This window comes from Netta rufina, assembly GCF_964035555.1.
Source record: "Netta rufina genome assembly, chromosome: 20".
Classification (NCBI taxonomy): domain Eukaryota; kingdom Metazoa; phylum Chordata; class Aves; order Anseriformes; family Anatidae; genus Netta; species Netta rufina.
Genome location: NC_140144.1, coordinates 6571652 through 6591820, shown reverse-complemented (window position 1 = coordinate 6591820; position 20169 = coordinate 6571652). Strand labels below are relative to the sequence as shown.

Below are 20169 nucleotides of genomic sequence, written 5' to 3'. Positions count from 1 at the left end.
AAATTTGCCAGACCATCAGGATGCCAGCGTGCTCAACATGAGCTGTCAAGATAGGGAGCCTTTTGTGTCATAACACGCCTTTACAACCATAACTAAGATGGTGTTACAGAAGTTTATTTTTATTTCTCTTTCTTATAGGGACCACCTGGCCGTCCAGGTCTTCCAGGAGCAGATGGTTTACCAGGACCACCAGGGACAATGCTTATGTTGCCTGTAAGTACAAATATAGCCCCCAAAAAGGCATTTAAATGACTTGGGCTCCTTGGAGTTAAGTGGTGGAGGGTGAAAGTCATGAGGAAGCAACTAAAGACATCTCCAAGGGCCAAATTTTGGGCATTACCCTGCTTCTTAAGGTGAGGAACCTCTAATGGCTGTTCAAAGCAGTTCATCCAGGTTCTTACGGTTTTAGTATCTGGTCCCTTTTGACGACCAGTGGTTACTTTGCACTGTCTTTTTCCTTTACATGAAGCTAGCAAGTACCAAGTCAGTCTTCTTGATCCCGGGACACTAAGCGGGTGATTATATTTTGTGTCTCCTTTGATGTGAGAAAAAGCCCTCAGGAAACCAGCTGTTGAAAATGAGTGGTTAGGTACCAAAGGGAAAGAGGCTTTAGTGAAAAACCGCAGCACTCTTGTACGGGCTCCAAATCGCAGGGTGATATGTGTGTAGGTTACTGGCAGGGTGCCGAGGAGAGCCTGGGCCAAGTGCTCAACACGGAGCTTAGCTGGCCATTACAATACATTTGTTGGCCCCTACAGAAACCAACCGTAGGCCTATAAATTGTTTCTTTGGATCTGCTTGCCAAGTTCGTGTGGTCGTATACCTAGAGCCAACCAAGCAAGACGCAGAGGTGAAGTCGAGGTGAAAGAGCCTTCCAAGTAGGTTCTGCACTCTGCTGAGTTCCTCTTGCAAAACCCCAAACCACGTGCAATTAAGGAATTGGAGATGGAAGAGACAGAAGAAAACATTAAACAATTCCTTCCCTTTCAAGTTCAGGAAAATTAAAAATAATCATTATTTTTTTGAATCCTTTGCGTGTAAGGATCATGGCTTAAACATTAGGATGAGTTTCCCTGAAGTATGCTGCCATGCTTGGGAAAGGCAGCCTCGGTCCCATGGCCATGAGACAGCTCCAGCCCAATAACCTGATACAACCCCATCTCCACCAGCATCTGCACGGGGGCTCTCAGGCCTGTGAGAACTTCGGCGTTAGTTTTGAGCAGTGGTGCATGAGGTCTTTACAGTTCAAAGCCTGCAAGGCCTCCTATTGTGCATGCTTTGACCTGGCAGCGTTTGCTGTGTGGATACGTCCATGGGAAACAGTCCGTGTGCGCCGGCGAGCTGGGCGACCCGAGAGCGCGCTGCTTAATGGGGTGGTCTGGAAGGACACCGATGGGCCTGGGGCAGTCATGCTGAACAGAGCTATTTAGGAACCAGGCTAGCGTGAGTATGGAGACACAGCAACCCCGTGACCTGCTTTCTCTGTCTTGTTCCCATCAGTTCCGCTTTAGCGGAGGAGGAGATGCTGGCTCAAAAGGACCACTCGTTTCAGCCCAGGAGGCCCAAGCCCAAGCCATCCTGCAGCAGGCCAGGGTAAGTGAAGGGGAGCGGGGTGTCTCTTGCAGCAGGTCTGTGTTGATGAGGAAGACAAGATTAAACTTCTCAGAGGAGATGTCTCCATGTTTGCACCATCCATGCTGGTAACAGTCTCTTGACCTAGGTCTGAGGTGGGATTGCTGCGTGGCTTGAGGTGATGACACCTGGATGACTTGGCCTTTTATTGAGCACCAGCAACAGGCCAGGCTCTAAAAACTCAGTTTTAAATTACCTACGGACCTTGGAGATGGCCTTCTGCTGATGGAAGTAGACATAAACCTGCTGCAGCGTTCTGCTGTTTATGCTGACAGTTTTGAGAATCTATATGAAAAGTCGTGGCATATGCTGTAGGGGATTTCTTTCTTTCTTTCATTTTTTCCAGCAAATCTCACTCAATAATTAAATGTATGTCACAGATGTAAGCTGTTCCCAGCTCCATGAATCTCAGCAGGCAGCCTGCAATTTCCTTTAATATATTTATTGAAAATACATGATGAATATCTATACCATCTTTTTGTTTTGTTTTGTCAAATGACCTTATTGATTAGTGATCACATAATCCCCAGCCGTGTTTATTATTTAGGCACACTGGTGAAACAAGATGGGCCATGCACGTTCCCAGTACAGTTCCTGTTCCCTAGCTGGATGAGTATGTCAGTGTATAAGGCTCCATCCTCAGCTGTTCAAAATAAGACTTCATTTCCAGGCAGGACAGCTTTGAATTTTCCCTTCCATGAGTGCTTGTCTGAGGTTACATTTGATCATTAGCACGTTGAAAGCAGAAAAGCAGCAGGCACAATTATAGCAGAAGGGAAAACGTGAGGACCCCTTGAGTGCATTTCTGATTTATTTGCACCAGACTTGTCCAGGAAGGACCAGATCCTGGCTTTGAGCAGTAAAGGGGAAAATACAAGATGGTTTAGCAAGGCCAAAAATGAAAGGGGATGGCTTTGGGGCGCTTTGGTTCTCTTCCAGCCAAATGCAGCCATCAAAGGACATAGCTTAGCTGTGCTTCCCAGCGTCCAAAGCCCACGTCTGCCGGCAGCTGGGTCTCGTAGCTCAGATGCTGTTGATGGGCTAAAAAGCAATTCCTTTCACCCTTGAGTGAAATAAAGTCCTTTAGGATCTCCACCCAGTTGGGTGACACATGCCCTTTTGGGTTTATAATGAGGGCTTTGGCTCAGCTGGGACTATTTTGCTTTCCATCCAGCTCTCCTTTAACTAAGGAGTTCAATTTTTCTCATGTTCAGGCAGAGCACAGGGCCCTGATGCCACCAGCCACTGCATTTTCCTATCCATTAACCTTACTCTGAGAATGATATTGGTGGATTATGATTCTCGTGTTACCTCGTCAGTCTTAATTTCCAGGCTGCCTACAGTTTTTCCATCAGCATTTATTTTGCTGGGAAATTGCTTTTCTTGACCAGATGAACGTTTCATGAGAAGCATCTGCTTTCTCAGACCTTTTTGTTGTTGTTGTTGTTGTTTTCTTCTGCCTGTCAAAAATAGCGACTGATTTGAAAAAACAAAGTATCCCCCCCCCAAGAAAATTCTCTTTTCTCTTTTCTGTTTTTTTTTTTTTTTTTTTTGTGAGTGTGTGTGTGTTTTATTTGTTTAATTTTCAGTAAAACGTTGGGAAAAAATGAAAAAAATAACAAATCCTGGGCAATTTTTGGGCTGTGGATGAAAATTTGATAATTTCCATAAACAGAAAGATCCATTTCTTGACAAACATCAACCTATCATCAGGCAATTTCAGCTGAAAACCCTGATACTGAAGTGGACAGGGAGATAATTTTTTTTCTGTGGAGAAGTTACGGAATGTGGCAGGAATGAAAAAAGAGTCCTGCCGGGGGAAGTGCTTCTTTTTTTTTTTTTTTTTTTTTTTTTTTTGGGTGGTGTTGTTAATTGCATTATTAGGTTGACTTATTCCCTTAAAATTTGGCTTTCAGTAGACACTGAAAGTAGACACTGTCCCAGCCAGCAGTGTTCCGGAGCAGCTCCCTTTTAATGGGGAGTTGTAAAAAGATGCCACATAATCCAGCATTTGTGCAATATTTACACAATTCCAAGTTCAGTCACGGATAGATTTTAATTCCTGTTATACACAGATAATTACAACTCTTTTAAAGTGTCGAATTGTCACGAGGGAACAAATTGTCCAAGTGATGTTACGAACTGTGGACGGCCCCATTACCCTCCACAGAAATTACCGACTTGATGCATGGTTACATGACTCCTTAATTACTGAGCTAAACGCCCCCCATTGCAAATTGAATTGTTCTATTTGGAAGATGCTAAGTAGTAATTAAAAAAAAAAAAAAAGGAAAAAATCCTCCAAAATTAAACTGCTAGTTTCATAAAGAAAAAGCCCTCCTAAACCAGGATGTGAGCAAACCCCTGTAGCATGTTTGGGTAAAGTTTTGTCATTTACCTTCAGTAGATTATTGTTAAAAGTGCCCGTTGTATTCTGTTTGTGTGTATTTTTGGAAAAGGGTTCAAATGCAGGAAAATCTGTGCTCTCTATCTGCCATGGGTCTCAAGCGGGGTGTTTATAGGTATCTACCTGTATGGGGCTGCAGGCAGCTGGGCTGTAGGTCCATACATTCTCTCAGCAGACCGACACCAACCAGGGGTTTGGCCCATTTGTGGAAGCAAGAAGAAGTTGATCAGTTGATCAAATTTATTGAGAATATGGAAATAGCTGCAAGGATTCCTGGTTCTCAGAGCATGCAGGGAACATGCAGCTCGTGGTGCAGTGTGGCTGTGTCCCGTTGAGGCAGTGACACAGGGACACAACTAAAGCAGCATCTCTCTTTCTGTTTCAGCTGGCACTGCGAGGACCCGCGGGCCCAATGGGTCTGACCGGGCGGCCTGGCCCCATGGTGAGTAAAGAAGCAAGGAGAGAACGAAGCTGGCACTAGTTCAGCACCTGCTCTTGGTTACCTGCATGAATGCCTTCTCCTTAACGCCCTTTGGCTCTTCCCTCTGGTTCTGTTGTGGCAAAATGCAGTGAATCCCATTCTCTGCCCACAGGGACCCCCGGGCAGTGGAGGACTGAAGGGCGAAGCTGGAGAAATGGGGCCTCAGGTATGTATGGCAAGATCGGGGGGCTGAGGGGGCTTTGGGGAAATGCAGGTGTGGAGCAGCCAGCCTTGCTTCAGGGGCTGCTGTGGGGGAGCAGCTCAGAGCCTACAAATGCAAGCTGAAACCAGAAAGGTGTGGGAACATCTGTTCCACGTATAAATGTCCCTTCAAGTATCCAAGTGCAGATTCAAGGCATAATTCCAAGCCAGCAGCGTAAAATTCTGCAGGTGGTTCTCCTTTCCTGCAAAGGCATCCACAGAGGGGTCCTGAAGGCCCTCAATACCCCCAGGTCCCTCTGTGAGCACCCCAGAGGCATGATGTGAGGGGGGGTCCCGCAAGCTGCTGAGGGGCAGGGGGCTCCTTGGTGCGCCAGCCTCTTGCCTTCCCCATGGCCCCAGCCATTCCCTGGCCAGAAACGTTGGAAAAGAGATGTGGTGTGGGTGGCCTTGTAAATATGAGAAATGTTGGAGTGTGGGGAGTTCCTTATTGCTCACAAAATTGTCCTCCGGAGTCGTAAATCCTGCATCAAAGGGAAATTTTCTAATGGGGGGCAGGGATTTGTCTCCACCACCCTGAGCCCGTGACAAGCGCAGGGCTGCTCACAGGGTGAAGGCTTACATTTGGGTCTACACATGCAATTCCCATCCAGACATGCTCAATCCTGCATCTACCCGGTGTGTTTTGAACCCCGGGCTCTGCTCGAGGGGTTCACCCCCTGTTTTGTCACCCCGTTTTGTCACCCCTCTGACCCTCAGCACCCCAATGGGGCCTGGCTGGGGATGCCTGTGGGGCCGCTGCTCCGGCCAACTGCACGGGGTCCGTCTGTAATGCTGCTGGCTGACGGCGTTTCTTTCTCTCTCCTCATTGCATCACAGGGTCCACGAGGCATCCAGGGCCCTCCCGGCCCGGCAGGGAAGCCAGGCCGCAGGGTGAGTGTCCCGGGAGCGCTTCGTCCCGCGGCCAAAGCAATTCCTGAGCGCTGAGAGCATTGCACAAGCGTGGGCTGGCGGCCAGCCAGGGGCTGGTCCAGGCCTTCTCGGTCCAGCTGGGCAGACGCACGCGGGGATAAGAGCTTGGGGTAGGGAGGAGGGAGGATGGGAAGAGCTGCATGTCCATGCTTCCCATGTTTTAGTCCTCAGATTTTTGCTCCATGGTGCTGGGGTGGGAGCTGCAGGAGCACCCTGGGCTGCTTCGGGCAGTCCTGGTCTTTGCAGTGTGTGAGGACCTGGTCCCTGGGGGTATCTGAGCTGGCAGAAGCGGTGCTCACTTGCTCTGTTGACATTCCCATTGCACAAATGCTGATTTTTATTTTACGGAGTCCTCCAGCTCTTTCTGTAAGCTTACCAGAGGAAGAAATTAAGAAGTTTTTTGTGTGACTCACATCCGGCTTTCATAAACTTTTATCTCATTTCAATTTGTGAACATCGACATAGCATATCTTAAAGTGTAATGGAAGGTTATTTTTTCAAATTGATGACTGTATCCCAATGTCCATGCTGTGAACCAGCTTCCCTGCTGTTTGCCATACTCCAGCCCACCAGGCTGACCCAGGATGGTGCTGCAAGAACAGAGCAACATTTTCCCTTTGCCCAGGGAAGTTGCTGCCCAGCTGGCAAGCTTTAGCTTCAATAAAGCCTTGCTTAGCCACAGACCAAAGAGCAGATGTCTCCGCAGTCCTACTTTACCCCTTGTGTCTGACTTTGCTTCTCTCTGCTGCAGGGACGAGCTGGCAGTGATGGTGCCCGGGGAATGCCAGGCCAGACAGGACCAAAGGTAGCGTCACATCTTTGTGTGTTTTTGGAATTTGCATCAGCTGGTTAGCAAGCAGGAACGGGAGGACCCTTGCAGGAGGAGCCCTCTTTGCTTGGAGGAGGTGGCTGAAATGGTCCAGCAACTCCTGTGAAGATGTGGGCTCCACATTTGAGAGCTGAGGGAAATTAAACACACACCTAGAAGGCAGAACAGCAAGAGATTGTATTTTCTTTTCTTTCCCTTTTTTTTTTTTTTTTTTTTTTTTTGGTGCAACTTTATTAAATTGCTGGATCCCCTTAAGAATGAAACATGCTCCCTTGGCTGCAGTTGTAGAACAAATACTTCAGAATCCTAATTACAAAAAACAAACATGAATGAGCAGTTGGAAATATCCTGAAATATAACTACCAAAAAATACCTATTAAGTGGGTGAGGAAATGTAGAAGGCGTGGTGAGGAATTTTAATGCCTTGTATTTATCTTTGAGACAAAATCCTTTCATTCAGCTGTGATCTGCAGGTATTATCAAGCAAGGAAGGAGCTGTTCCACTGAAATTGAATGCAAAGAAAGTTTGCTCAGGGAATCATGTATTAAAGGTTTTAAGTACTTTATTATGTAGATACTTAAAGCTGGAAAAGATGGGGGGTTTTGATACAGAGACAGGAGGCTGCAAATCATTTATCCAGTAAAGTGCTTTAATGAGCATCAACTGCCCTCCAAGGAGTGTATGCCAGGGAAGAAGGGAAAACAGAATAATGAGCAGCTCTGGAAACGAGCTAAATCTGCTGTGAGCAGAGCCAGAGCAACGCCCCATGAGCTGACAAAAACGAAGGAGCCATCAGTTACCCAGGTGCATCTCCGTCAGCCTTGGCCAGGTCGATTTATCCTCCAAAATGCTCTGATGTAACCAACTTCTTCGTTCGTAGGTAAAAGGTTTGTGGAAGGAAGGAGTGGTGCTCGTTCCACTTACCACTAGTGTGTGCTGTGCCTTTTGACCAGGGGTTCCTCACTATACAAAGAAAATGGGACTTTCCTTTTTTATCTGTGCCAGGTGTTGTGTGACAACATCACCCGCAGTTTGCAGGTGTCTTTGGGACTTCCCTTTTCCAAAGAGCTGAGGCTTTCACAGACAGTCTGTCTCAGTGCATTCCTGCCCCTATTTCCCCCCAGAATACAGGGAATTGGAACAGGGCACAAATTCAGTGAGGAAAAGCAGCTGTGCAGAGGAGAAGCCCTGCTGTGCTTTGCTGGGTTTCACCAGGACCTGGCTGCATCCTAGCGCTGGGGGACCCACACTGGTCTGAGCCCCAGGAAACTCTCTGAACTACTGGGGTTTTAATTTTTCCTCCTCACACTTCAGCTTCCCAAAGAGTTGCCCGTTTCCTTCGGGAACATCTGCAGAGCTGGGCAGGGGACGTGAGGAGCGAGCAGCTGTGTGCTCAGTGTGTCCGCACGACTTCTGTTTTCCCAGCGTGGTGCCAAGCACAGAGCAACACGCCCGCCCTCCTAGCACAGCTCCTTATTTTGGGCTTGGCATCGTGCTCCCCAGCACGGCCAAAGCCCTGTTTGGCCAGGATTAGAGGGGTGTGTATGGGATGGGTTGTGGTGGAGGCCAAGGTGGTGTCTGGGGACCTGTCGGCAGGAATACTGGTGCCCAGCTGGCTACCAGCGGGTCATCATTTGTAATTCTGTGGAATAAAATGAAATAAATTGCACTAGAATAACCTGTCCAGAATTGAGATGCTTTAGATGATGGGACTCTGGAATTCACATGGAAAAATAATAAGTCTGTAGGTGCTGCAGGAAAAGGGAGGAGGTAAAATGGCTTTATTTGAGCATTTTTCTTTTTTTTTTTTAATCTATAACTTTGAAATCATCACTGGTCTGATGGGAGGTGAAGGCTGAATGTCTGAGGGAGAAAATCAATCCCTCCTTGACACAGAAAGGAAACAAATTGGAAAGATATTCAACAGCAGGTGGAAACGTGTACTAACCTGGCTTTTCTTTTAGGGTGACCGAGGGTTTGATGGCTTGGCTGGTTTGCCTGGTGAGAAGGGAAATAGAGTAAGTTATATTCCACTTGTTTCCTGGCTGCAGTCTGTAATGAAACCTTGGCAGGAGGACATGGCTGGGAGGAGGGCAGCTATTGCTGGGGATGAGCCAGAACAGTGCAACGAGAACAAGAGTGTCCTGAAGGATAATGTGGGATGTCACAGCATTGCTCCCAGGCACAGCACTCACATCCTGGGAAGCTGCAAAATCCTTCTGGGATTGCTTGAAAGTGGAGGGGGGGGGATCACTTTAATAAAATGCAGACTGAAAAATTAGAAGCAAAACCTGCTTTTAGTGCAGATGTGGATGGGAACTGCCAAAAACACAATGGGATAGTTCACTTTGGCTTATAATTAAACAATGGGGAAAAAAGCAAGAAGCTAGTTATTTTGGTAGGCTGCCTCCTCTCCCTGGAGAGAGCCACTGTCTCCCCAGTTAAACCATTAGTTTGTAAAGCTGGGGAGTTCTTGAGCAGCAGAGATCGCATTATGATTACAAGCTACAGAGGAAAGGGAAGACAGTGCCTGGGAGAGATGCTTAATTGGCGAGATGTGGGATAGTGGGATGCCTTGGGTGAAGGAATATCTGTGTGCAGAGCCCGAGTCCCCTTTTCTTGAAGGAGCCACAGTATCTGCTTGCTTCGCAGACCCCTAGTGAGATGTCACGAGTAAATCCTGTGCCTCATGCACAGGAAAGTGAGGATACGAGCATCCTCAGCACATGGTGCAGACAGAAAAGGCAAGCCTGTTGCTAGGTTTCTCGCTATTACCCAATGTTTTCCATTGCCAGACCGTGTCCACCTTCTCTGAGGATTTTCTGCCTTTCCTTCACAGGGCGAGCCAGGCCCCCACGGACCCCCAGGGGCTCCCGGAGAGGATGGGGAGAGGGTAAGTTTGTCTGTGTCTGCAGCAGTCCTTTGAATTCATAACTGAGCCCTGTAAACGAGAAGCAGATGTGATGGCAGCACCGGGCGCACGTTGCCTGCTGCCATCCCCTGCAGCAGCAGCAGCAGCAGCTCGTCCCTGCAGCGTGGTGCCACGGGATGAGAGTGACATGGGGCAGACAGAGCAAGATGGGAGGAAGAAAAGTGATGAGAAATGTGCATTTTAAGTATCTGGTCAAAAAACTCTGTTTTTGTTACAAAAAATCATGTCATCGACAATATGTGCTGCTTGTTTTCTAAGATACAGCAAATTGCAGCACGACTTGGGGAATAGGGAGTCCAGGTAGACATGGGAATCAAAGATTAAATTGTTCACTTTAACACCATGCAACAGTCGATAATCGCAAGGCCTTTAGCAAAGCTCAAACTAAGCGATACAGGCCTAGAAGAGATGGTTTAAGAGAAGAGATTGCAAATGCTGAATGTGTAGTTCTGGGAAGTGTGCGGTTCAGTTGGAGGAGTATGGATTTCCCAGGCTCTAATCCCCCTCCACAATGTTCTCTTTCCACCTTTGGCGATCTGTAAAGCACAGATAATAATGCCTTCCTGACCACAAAGTTGTGAGGATTAATTAGTCGTGGATGTAAAGGGCTTTTAAGTCGAAAAGACCTAAGTTGCGTCTTTGGGGGAAAGAACAAATTTCTGGAGAACTTTAATCCTAAAGAGAAAGAGAAACCATGTAAGGGGAAGAGAGGGCATAGCTGAGGGGAAGAGAATGCATTTTATCAGCAGCAGAGGAGGGTTTGCATGGGCTGGCTGCTAGGATTGATTTCCTGGGTGTGGGCGTGCTGGGTTGTGATACGGTGTCCCTGGGGGAGCCTCATGTGTTAGGTGGTTTAAAAATGACTTGGAGGAAGCACCATTGGTGGGCATCAACAAGAGGTGGGTGTGGAGGGATGAAGAATTACCCCTTTGATGCCTCTGGTTTATCTGAGGAGCCAGTGGGTTAATCTGGCTAAATCAAATTCCCCGGGCAGCGCTCCCATGCTCCCCTTCAGTAGGCACTAAATCTTGTGGTTATTGACTCACATGGCCCGAATTGTTCCTACAGTATCTTGGCTATTAGCAAAATCCATCTTTATAAACACTGACATGAATTATGAAGTATCCGTACAGCATTTCTAATCCTCGGTAAATTCTGCACACGCAGTATTAGTCTCGCGGCTTACGAGGTCTTCCTTATGCACGGCTACCCTTTTATTACTCCAGGGAAGCTGCTTTTCGGTGCGATTATTATTTAACAAGAATGAAACACCTGTGATGTGACTGAAATATAACTGCTTTGCTCTGTCTCTTTTGCTGCTTCCCTCTGTGCCTTCGCTGCCGAGCAGGGAGATGATGGAGAAGTTGGACCCCGAGGGCTGCCTGGAGAGCCTGTGAGTACCTCCTGGGGCTCGGCGTGCAGCAGCACTGCTTTGGTCAGGGGCTGGACATGATCAGGGTGCTTTAGGTGTCCCATGGGGCAGCTCCTGTGGTGCTAATCAAGACCCCCGAGTTCTTGCAGGGAACAGCTTCTCCTGCTTGAAGATCCAAGTGAATGGTTGGGAGTCTCTTTGCCTTAACAGCTCTCATCTACTTTTTTCACCAAGATGCCTACTGAGGAGAGAAGATGCTTTCTGATCTTGTATTACTGATGAGCAAACTTCTCGGTGATTCTATTTGCTCAGTGGCTAATATTTGAAATTTAAACCCTGTCATTTTAAAGGTAAAGCTTAGCTTAGGCTGGTCTCTCATTTTTCCTGCATGCATCCTCCATCTGGACTGTCTAGGAGTCAGGTAAGTGGGCTGGGGTGTGAAGTGTGCATGCTGAGTGTATGTGAAATGTGAGTTTTGTGAGTGTTAGTAGCAAACAGCACTGAGGAATGGTTTTGTCTGCTATTGCAGGGGCAATGGCAGCAATCAGCCATGCGGCTCATCACCTGCACCCCTAGTTTAGTGCAGTGTGAGTGATCCCATCTAAATCTTAGGATGCAGTCCTAGCAGAACTGAACACAAGGGGACATTTGCCATGACCTTAGTGGGGCTGGTGTTCTGTTCACAGCACACAGAACTTTATAAATCTGCAGAGTTTGTCAGTGTCTGGGCCTGCAGCTCCATATGCTGTTGCTAGTGCCGGAGCAGCCAGGCCAGGGCTAGCGAAGGGGACAGTTCCTATCAAGAGTAAGGTGAAAAGGAGATGCTCACGATTTGAACAAAAACCTCCTGAACAATCCCAACAAGTGTTTTGGGGGAGCGCCCCACCAAAAAGAAACAGCTGGGTTTTCAAATCAAGACTCTGAAGGCATTTTCTGTCCCCAGCACCAACTATTTCTGATTTTGTTGGCAACGATGAACTCTGTTTCTGGCTGACCGTAGATTTCTGTGTGTAGTACAGTCATTGGCTGCTCATAGTATCCCAAAAGCATTTCCTTTGTTATAAAAAGAACATTAACTATCTATCATTGGCCATCAGCTTTGCTTTCAAAATGTCTTATTTTGTTGTTGAGCGGCCCAGCATGGTGGCCCGAGAGTAATTGATGAGAACTGTTGGACACACTTCACATGAGAAAGGGAAGGCTTGGCATTTACGGACTCGTTGGAACTAAATTATAGACGAGATGTCTGATTAACTTCTGGGAAAGATTAATCAACCCAGCTATCTCCTCGGCACATGTCTAAGCAATAACTTATGGGTTATTAACTTCTTAAAAGCATTTATATGCTCAGGTAACAGAGTAACAAAAGAGGAACTTAAATGATGATCGTGCATGCAGGGAAGCTTATTTTTATAGCAGCCATACAAGAAAAAATATCAGTGATGGCCAGAGGAAAGGCTTAAATTGCATTATAGGAAACTTCTGGTCATAAATACACGTCCCAAATCTGCATGTTTTTACCTGCCCTGAGCCAAAATAGGGTCTTACCAAATTTAATCGTAACTGATACTAGTGGTGTGACTTAGAAATTCGTTCCTCTTCATCCTGCCTCATTTCCTTCCATAGCTGGTTTATACAAGCATCAGCCAAGGAGCTGGGGCTCAGGGTACAAAGCCCCAGCCCCTGCAGGACCCCGGTGGCTGGGAAGGGCCCCGTGCCCATGCATCCCGTTGGCCCTGCAAACTGCTTTTCTGCAGGAACAAAATCCCCGTGGCCTCTGAGATCAGAGCCTTTCATAATGCCTGCTCTTCTGTCCTCTAACATTTCATTTTAATTCCTCTGCGTCATAAAATGAGATGTGCAATATTTGGGCAGACAGATAAAACTGCCCATCAGTCAAGAACAGTTTTCCTTCGTGACAGTGAATGAACACCAGCCTTGTAAACGTCCAGGGTCCTTTTACCATCTCTAATTGAAGAAAGGGCCTGAATTTAAAAGATGAGCTTCCAGATCTGCATCTGAGCGCTCAGGTGGGCACACAAGCCCCCCTTCCTTTCCTTTTGCTGCAAACCCACCAGGTAGAGGGGCTGCTGGAGCGGGGTTTGCAAAGTCAGGAAAAGTACATTGAAGCATTAGCTGTCAGACTCACTCTCTCACATGGATACAGTTCTCCTGACACATCAATGCAATACTCAAATCTCCCCGATTTCCCTGAAGATGATGCTAGGTTTCATCTGGTGAGAAAGCTAGGAATGGCAAGGTGTGGTTTAAGAACCAAATGCCTTTGAAAATGCACTGTTATGCTGCAGGCTTAAAACCTTTTCCAGCCTTACTTCATTGTACAGATTGTCAATGACCAGAATTAAGTCTGGAGAGATTTAGAAATGCTAACCTTAATGATCCATTAGTGGAATAAGCTCGTTCTTCATGGCGCTCTCCGGCTGGAATGACTTGGCTGTGACACGTTTTGCATCATTGTGTGCATTACAGGGTAATCCAGGAATATGATTAAATTATTTAAAAATTAAAAAAAAGTGGCTGAAGTGGGCCTTCTTCCAATCCAAGGGATAACTGTATGCATGGATATTACCTCGACAAAAAGCATTTCAAGGGTGCATGCACACAGGATTTCTCTTACTGATTTTTTAACCCAGACAGCTGCTGTTACTGCAAAACCAGTAGGGTCGTGGCCAGCCCCGATGCTGTGCTGGGCAGAGCAGTGCCTGGCACCCATGGGGGAGCACGGGATGCACTAACCCTGCTTGTTTGCTCCAACAGGGACCCCGAGGACTGCTGGGACCAAAGGGGCCACCAGGACCACCAGGGCCACCGGTAAGTTCCCGGGGCTGCTGCCTTCCTGGGTCATCTCAGCCAAACCACCCTGCCCCAATTAGTCGTTCAAGCAGATGATGCATCTGCACGATTCTATATGTCTGTGCCATGAGAAGACGTGTTCATAAAAGTTGCTGCTCAAAGTTGCTGCCCTGTTTTCAGTGCTGTCACCTCTGCATGTGGCAGCCCAAAATTTGGCTCACCCGAGTAGAAGTTAATGCCTAGCTCAGCCTGGGAGGGCAGAATGAGAGCTATTAACGTGGTGGCTTTGCTATTAACTTTTGCCTATAGGGTGTTGAACCTTTAAAGCAATTTGTTCAGGTTTCAGGCAAAAGCCAAGGCAAGAACGTGCAGTTTTTATGCAGGAGGCAGCCACCCTATTTGTCGTGCACTGCTGGCCAGGGAAGTGCTGATGTAAGGGCTCCTTCTGCAAAGCACTGCAGCTCACTGAGGTCCCAGGATTTACAAACAGGACCCTGGACTGCTGCTAGAGCTGAGGGGGTCAGGGTTTTAATGGTGAGCGTGGTGAGGTCCTTAACCCCTCGTGGGATGTGGAGACATCCTCACTTTGAACTCCTAGTCTGCTGAAATTAAATGAGGCTTCAGGATCTGCTCCAAAACTGGTCTCACATGAGCATGCTGTTAAAAATGGATAACCTAATGTGCCCTAGAGCAAATGGGTGAATGCAGAAGCCCCAGCAGGAGGTCTGCATTGACCATCTACCACGTTACACCCTCACTGAAGATGATCAGGGCAGACATGACCCTGGCTGCCTTTTTTTGTGGCCCTCTGTTACAAGGGGGATTATTTTGTTGGCACAGGCTCCGTTTTGTTATTGAGGAAACCTCAGCCTTGGAGGCTTTGCTTTGTCCATAACACTGTTAAGAACAATCTGGGTCAAATCCTCGTTTTGGCACAGCCTTGTTGGCTTCACCTGAACAATGCATTCCTGTCCCGAGCGAGGTCTGTGTCCAGTTGTTCCTTCTCACGAGCTACTACCAGTCTGCTCGCTGTCGGAAGCAATCCGGCTGCAGTACGTAGCCAGGATTTCTTCATCTGGTGCTGATTCTGCTTTTTCAGGCAGGTTAAACCAGTGGGAAAATACCAAAATGACTCTTTAAAGTGTTAATTTTTGCTGGATTCATAGAATTGGCTGCTTAACAAAACACCTTTAGAAAATTGTTCCATTTCCACACGGTCTAAAGGGCCTCCTGATGTTTTCTTATTTTTATTGCATTTTCCCTGCTTTTGTGGTGCGAAATATGCAGATATTTTCTTAATGCTGTTTTTTCAATCCTTTCCCAGGGTGTGGCTGGTATGGATGGACAAACAGGTCCCAAGGGGAATGTGGTAAGTTTTCACTGCAAGTTTTACAGACGGTTCAGATATTATATAGAGAGAGCATATGTGAAGTGTAAAATGTACTCCATTAAGTTAGATTTGCTAATTGCTTTTTAGCCTGGTCTAGATTCCTATCAGGGCCTGTGAAAACCACCGAGAGTATCTTCCTACAGCAAACCAGCAAATGGCTGTTCATTTATTATAATTTCTGATGGAATTGCACATTATTTCCCCGTGAAAGATCAAACATTCTCATCAAGACGTGTGCTGTTCTAATGAACATCGGAGCACTGTAGTTTAACTGAGAGGGAAAAAAATCTTTGTATGCCTCCTCGTTGGCTCTACCAGGCTGAAGGGACTCCTGCAGAACAACCTGATCAGAGCTAGGCAGCACTAAAGCCCCTCACAGCTTGTTTGGGCAGCATGGCCATGCACAGAAGTGTGTGTGCAGTGAAATAACTTCACTCCTCCTGCCCCACCATGGAGTGAAGCTGTGTTCAATGCCCAGGAGCTCCTGGTTGCCAGCAGTTAGAGAAGGGTTTGAGATGCAAGAGGGATGATGCTGTTTTCCTGCTCTCAGCTCTGCCTTTGCCTCCTCACAGGGTCCTCAAGGTGAGCCGGGCCCCCCAGGCCAGCAGGGCAACCCAGGTGCTCAGGTAAGAGGGAAAAAACTGGAATGAAAAACCAGGAATGCTGGTTTGTAAGAAATAGATGGACCAGCAATAAGGAGATTTGCTGGGAATTGGCTCCATGTACGTTGCTGGCCCAAAATCTTCCTGAAAACGCTCCCAGTTTCAGATCCCTCCTGTTCTCACCTGGCTCTCGCTGCCACAGTACAAAGCCAAGCCCAGGTCCAAGCAGTCTCATCAGCCGAGCCACATGTTATGGCTCCTGTCTGACTTTCAGCATCCCCCATCCAGATGTTGGGAGCCAGAAGGGTAACGCAGATGTCCGAGTCCTGCTGTCAGCCTTCGGCACGGCTCCGCTCCCATCGTGGGGATGAACCTGGCTGCACACCGCGAGGCGGGATGGCTCCCCGGGGGAGAAAATGAAATTACAAAAATGAGGTTTTATCAGCTGGTGCAAGGCGTTTTGAGAATGAATGGAGCCGGGGAAATCCCCAGCCGTCGCAGGCACTAGAATGATGCTTGGCTGAGACATTGCCAAAATGCATTTGGAATGAATAACTCGTTCCTTAATGACCCTAGGTTTTTCTTTTCGCAGGGTCTTCCAGGTCCACAAGGCCCCATCGGTCCCCCAGGAGAGAAAGTAGGTTAAAATGCCACAGCTCTGACTTAAGACAACTGTTGCCATTAATATGCATTTGCTGCTTCAGCTGCTCCTTTGCCCCATATGCAACATCTGTTTGCAGCCGTGTCCATGAAAGTCTAATGTGTCTCATTCCAGACAGAAGAGAGACAAGAAAATGCAGTTTACCTCGAATTCATAATATTTGCATTCATTTCCTATTTTAACAGAAACATTCTGAAGGCAGCCGATGGCAAAACATTAGCAGAGGGCTGAAAATTGTCTCTTTCTGCGGGCTAAGTGCCTGGAAGTCTGATGGGGATGGTAATGGGAAGAGCTGGGGGTTGGATCGCTCTGCCGAGGTCTCCTCGTGCTGCCTCCTCCCCGCTCCCAACCCATGCCAGCTCTCTCTGATTTCCCATCGCTGTCGACGTGGAGTAGCTGCTGTCCTCATTCCCCCAGCAGTGCTGGGACCATCAGAGTTTAAGCAAGGGCATCGTTTTTGCCCATGCAGATGACAAAGCAGCTATTGTTGGGTGCTCGTTCAGCTCCCACAGGCAGGGGATCCATCCAGCACGCGTGCGGGAGAGCTCCCTGCTCGTGTTGGCAGCCCGCAGCGTGCTGAAATTATCGATCAGCAGGGGAAGAGTGAAGGAGCACATTAGCAATTCCAGCAGATAAAGGGCTCTCGGGTTTAGTGCTGAGTCACGCACTTGCAGCAGCAGTGGCGCTCCTCGATAGCGTGAGAAATCAGGGGGCTGCTTAATTACCGAAGCGACCACTTCCCCACGTTAAAGCAGCAAGGTGCAGTCAATGGGGGCAGCTCCACGCCTGATTTTCTCCCTTTGCCTGTTAATCTTCCTGCACTTGTCACCAAAGGGTGGGTATTTCCTAGCCTAGCAAGCCCCATGCTTTTACCTGCTCCCACCTATGCTTACGCGTGGTGCCTTTCTCAGGGCAGCCACTTGCTCCCAGCCCTGGGCTCTGTTCCCAGCCTCGTGCCCAAACGTCTCCCTCTGAGCTCTGCCAGGCCTGGGTAAGGTGCTGGCACTAATGCTGCACCTTCCTGGGATGCTGGAATCCCAGATTCCTTTCAGACTCCTTGCAAGTCATGGCAGCTTTCCCAATAAACCCACCTCCCTGCAGCCTTTCACGACTAAAGCAAGCAAAACTGGTGCTCTGGGGGCTCTGGCTATTGCAGCTGATGATTTTTCTGTTTGTTTTTAGGGGCCTCTGGGCAAACCCGGTCTTCCTGGCATGCCTGGTGCAGACGGTCCTCCGGTAAGTCATCCTCTCCCAGGTCTTTCCTTGGCACAGGGACTGCAGGGGTGATCCTGCACCCACCCATCCTTCCTGGGTGCACCGTGGGCTTGTGAAGTCTGTGAGCCTGCAGCCTGCCCACGTTTCACCTGGGCTGAGGGGTTTGAGTTGGCCCTGCTTTGAGCTTTGCTCAGCCTCACAGCGTAGCACAGGGCAATTCTTGCCATCTTTTTGGGCTTCTCTTTCCCCTCCTCCTGCTTCTCGTTTATGTTTTATGTAGGCTGGCAGCTCACCGAGGTAAGGATGGTCTCGTGTGTGTGTGTGTACTGCAGTGCTAGCACATGGTGGTCCTCATCTCGCTCAGGACCACTGGGCACTGCTGCAGAATGCTGATAAGAGGCTGAAATGGCATATCAGCACGATATTCTTGCAGCTTCCTCCTAATCCTTCTTTAAACAGCTTTCGCTCATTCCTCTAGAAGTTGGTGCTAAAATCTCTGGCCTTTAAAATTGATCTCGTTTTTGCACACCTCAGAGACACCTGATTTTACAAGTGACAAATGTGAAATAGTTACATCCCACTGATGCAAATGCAAAGCATGGCAAAAAAAAAAAAAAAAAATCCATTTCCCACCCTGGGATTATCATTCCTATGAGGGGCATTTCAAACATCCTTACCATTGTTAGCTGAGTCAATAGAGCAGCTAAAGCAAAGCCCAGAACATCTCCAAGGCTGTAGCTTTCGATGTGAAATTCCTGCAGCAGCCTCTAGGGAGCTTCAGCTGGAGAAGGCGCTGGGTCTGTTTCTGTGCAGGCTGAAGGCTGTGTGAGATCAGCAGGCTGAGCGTGCACGGCTGTGCCCAGACGCTGGCCCTTTGCCGCTGGTAGCCACGTCGTTTGCGAGCAGGGTGTAGGTTTGCAAGCATAAGGGTTGCTCTTCCCAAGGACAAAACCTGCCTGCGTGCCTTTTATAGAAATTGGTCTTGAAAGGCGTCTGCAAATCCCCGAGGGCCTGAAGCATCTCGCTGCAAGAGCCAACCAAGTTGCTCGTCAATTTTTGATCTCAGTAACAGTAATGGAGACGGGCATTTTGCAAACGGTGATGATTTAGTGTGGAGTGGACGGGTGCTTCTGAAGTCTTGTTGCACTTCCATTTTGCTTCCCCCGGGCTGCAGGCAGATGTCAGGAGCCGAAGGCAAGCGCTTATGCGCTCCCCCTTTGTGCACTGATGCTGTTGGTGCCGTTTAAAATCACAGGGCCAATTCAGATTGTATTTTCTCTGCATGTTATTGACGCATAGCTGACAGCTGTCATGTTGTTTCTTTATTAAACCAGCTTGTTTTATGAATTCCTGCTTGTCTGACATTGCTGTTATGAAGACTGATTATGGAAAATAGTCTTGTGATTTTACTTGTTACATTGCTCTATTTTGAGTATTAGAGGAGACTTCGTATGTAAAGAAACTACCGAGTGAAGAAGGTCTTAGTGGCCTTAGAGCAGCTGGATGTGCTCTCATCTTCTTTAAAAAAAAAAAAAAAAATGGGAGAAAAAAGAAAGTCCTGGGGAGTGCAGCGAGTGCCCTCACGGAGGGCTTATTGCTTTTGTTTGCATTGCCAGACAAAAATTCATCTTCTGACCCAGCTCCATCTCGGTTCCTGCAGTAGAAAAATCACCACTCAAAACTTCTCTCAAGGATTTCCCCAGTTTCTCACTAATCCTTCCTGTTATACCTGAGGCAATTCGCACCATCTTTTTTTTCTGCTGATTGAAATCCCAGCAAAAGGCTCCTAAAGGCTGTGAATGAGAATGTGGTGGAGGCTCTTGGCTGTTGGGTTATTCAGCATCAAATCCCCAGGGGAATGCTGGCCAGCAGCCAGCCAGCCAGCGTCTGACAGGGATGCAGGTTAGCTGGGGATTTGTCATGAGATCTTGTAACCAACCCCAGGAATTAGGAAATTAATGCGAGGGGCTCTGACCAGTCTGGGCATCTTGTGATCTTCACAAGTTTGTTAAATACAGAGGTAATTTTATCTTTTTTTTTTCCGTCTGCAAAATGTGTGTGCTGCTTGCTGCTGAATGCACTGAGATGTTCAAATATGAGAAAAATATTGCAGAATGGTTTGTGCTTGTCTGCCGAAAGGAGGTAAAGGGTAAGAAGGTTTAAACATCTAAGAACAGCAACACAGACCAAATGCAGTCCTCTTTCTTTTGGGAAATGCTGGCTTCAGAGGGCTTTTTGTATCAGTAAGAGCTTCCTGGAGAGCAACTGTTGTCTTGCAAATAAATCATAGCTGCCTGAGCGAGCTTGTTGGCTTCCGAAGCGTTCGGCATGCACTAAACCCATTTTTCTCTTCTGTTTGTCTCTTGTATTAATAGGGTCATCCTGGCAAGGAAGGTCCTCCTGGAGAGAAGGGGAGTCAGGTAGGTGTCAACAAGATCCTCATTACTGTTAAGTATCACAAAATACAAATTAAGAATTTAATATTAGCCTTAAAAGTGAAGATCCATTGCCAGGGCACCACGAAAGCGCTGCAGCCAGCTAGCTGCTGGAGCTGCTGCTTGTAGGAGGGCGAGATTTCGCTGTTACGGGTCATGGTTCTTCCCAAAATAAAACAAACTGTTGTCAAGAAGACGTTTGCCAGCACTAGAACTTGTGCTAGCAGAGCTGCGTTGAGCAGTTTCGCATTCTTGGCCAACACAGCA

The 20169-nt window shown here is 47.7% G+C and overlaps 1 protein-coding gene across 1 annotated transcript in view; it reads left to right on the top strand.

The window, feature by feature from the left end:
* Window positions 1-20169, top strand: part of COL5A1 (collagen type V alpha 1 chain) — a gene marked incomplete at both ends in the record, with an annotated part of 146534 nt that overhangs the window by 83301 nt on the left and 43064 nt on the right. The window contains 15 exons of the mRNA XM_084299050.1: window positions 139-213; window positions 1501-1593; window positions 4425-4481; window positions 4633-4686; window positions 5559-5612; window positions 6403-6456; window positions 8446-8499; window positions 9321-9374; window positions 10762-10806; window positions 13564-13617; window positions 14924-14968; window positions 15562-15615; window positions 16184-16228; window positions 17435-17488; window positions 19843-19887. Coding sequence (XP_084155176.1) covers window positions 139-213; window positions 1501-1593; window positions 4425-4481; window positions 4633-4686; window positions 5559-5612; window positions 6403-6456; window positions 8446-8499; window positions 9321-9374; window positions 10762-10806; window positions 13564-13617; window positions 14924-14968; window positions 15562-15615; window positions 16184-16228; window positions 17435-17488; window positions 19843-19887 — 837 coding nt within the window. The remainder of the gene's footprint in view (window positions 1-138; window positions 214-1500; window positions 1594-4424; window positions 4482-4632; window positions 4687-5558; window positions 5613-6402; window positions 6457-8445; window positions 8500-9320; window positions 9375-10761; window positions 10807-13563; window positions 13618-14923; window positions 14969-15561; window positions 15616-16183; window positions 16229-17434; window positions 17489-19842; window positions 19888-20169) is intronic.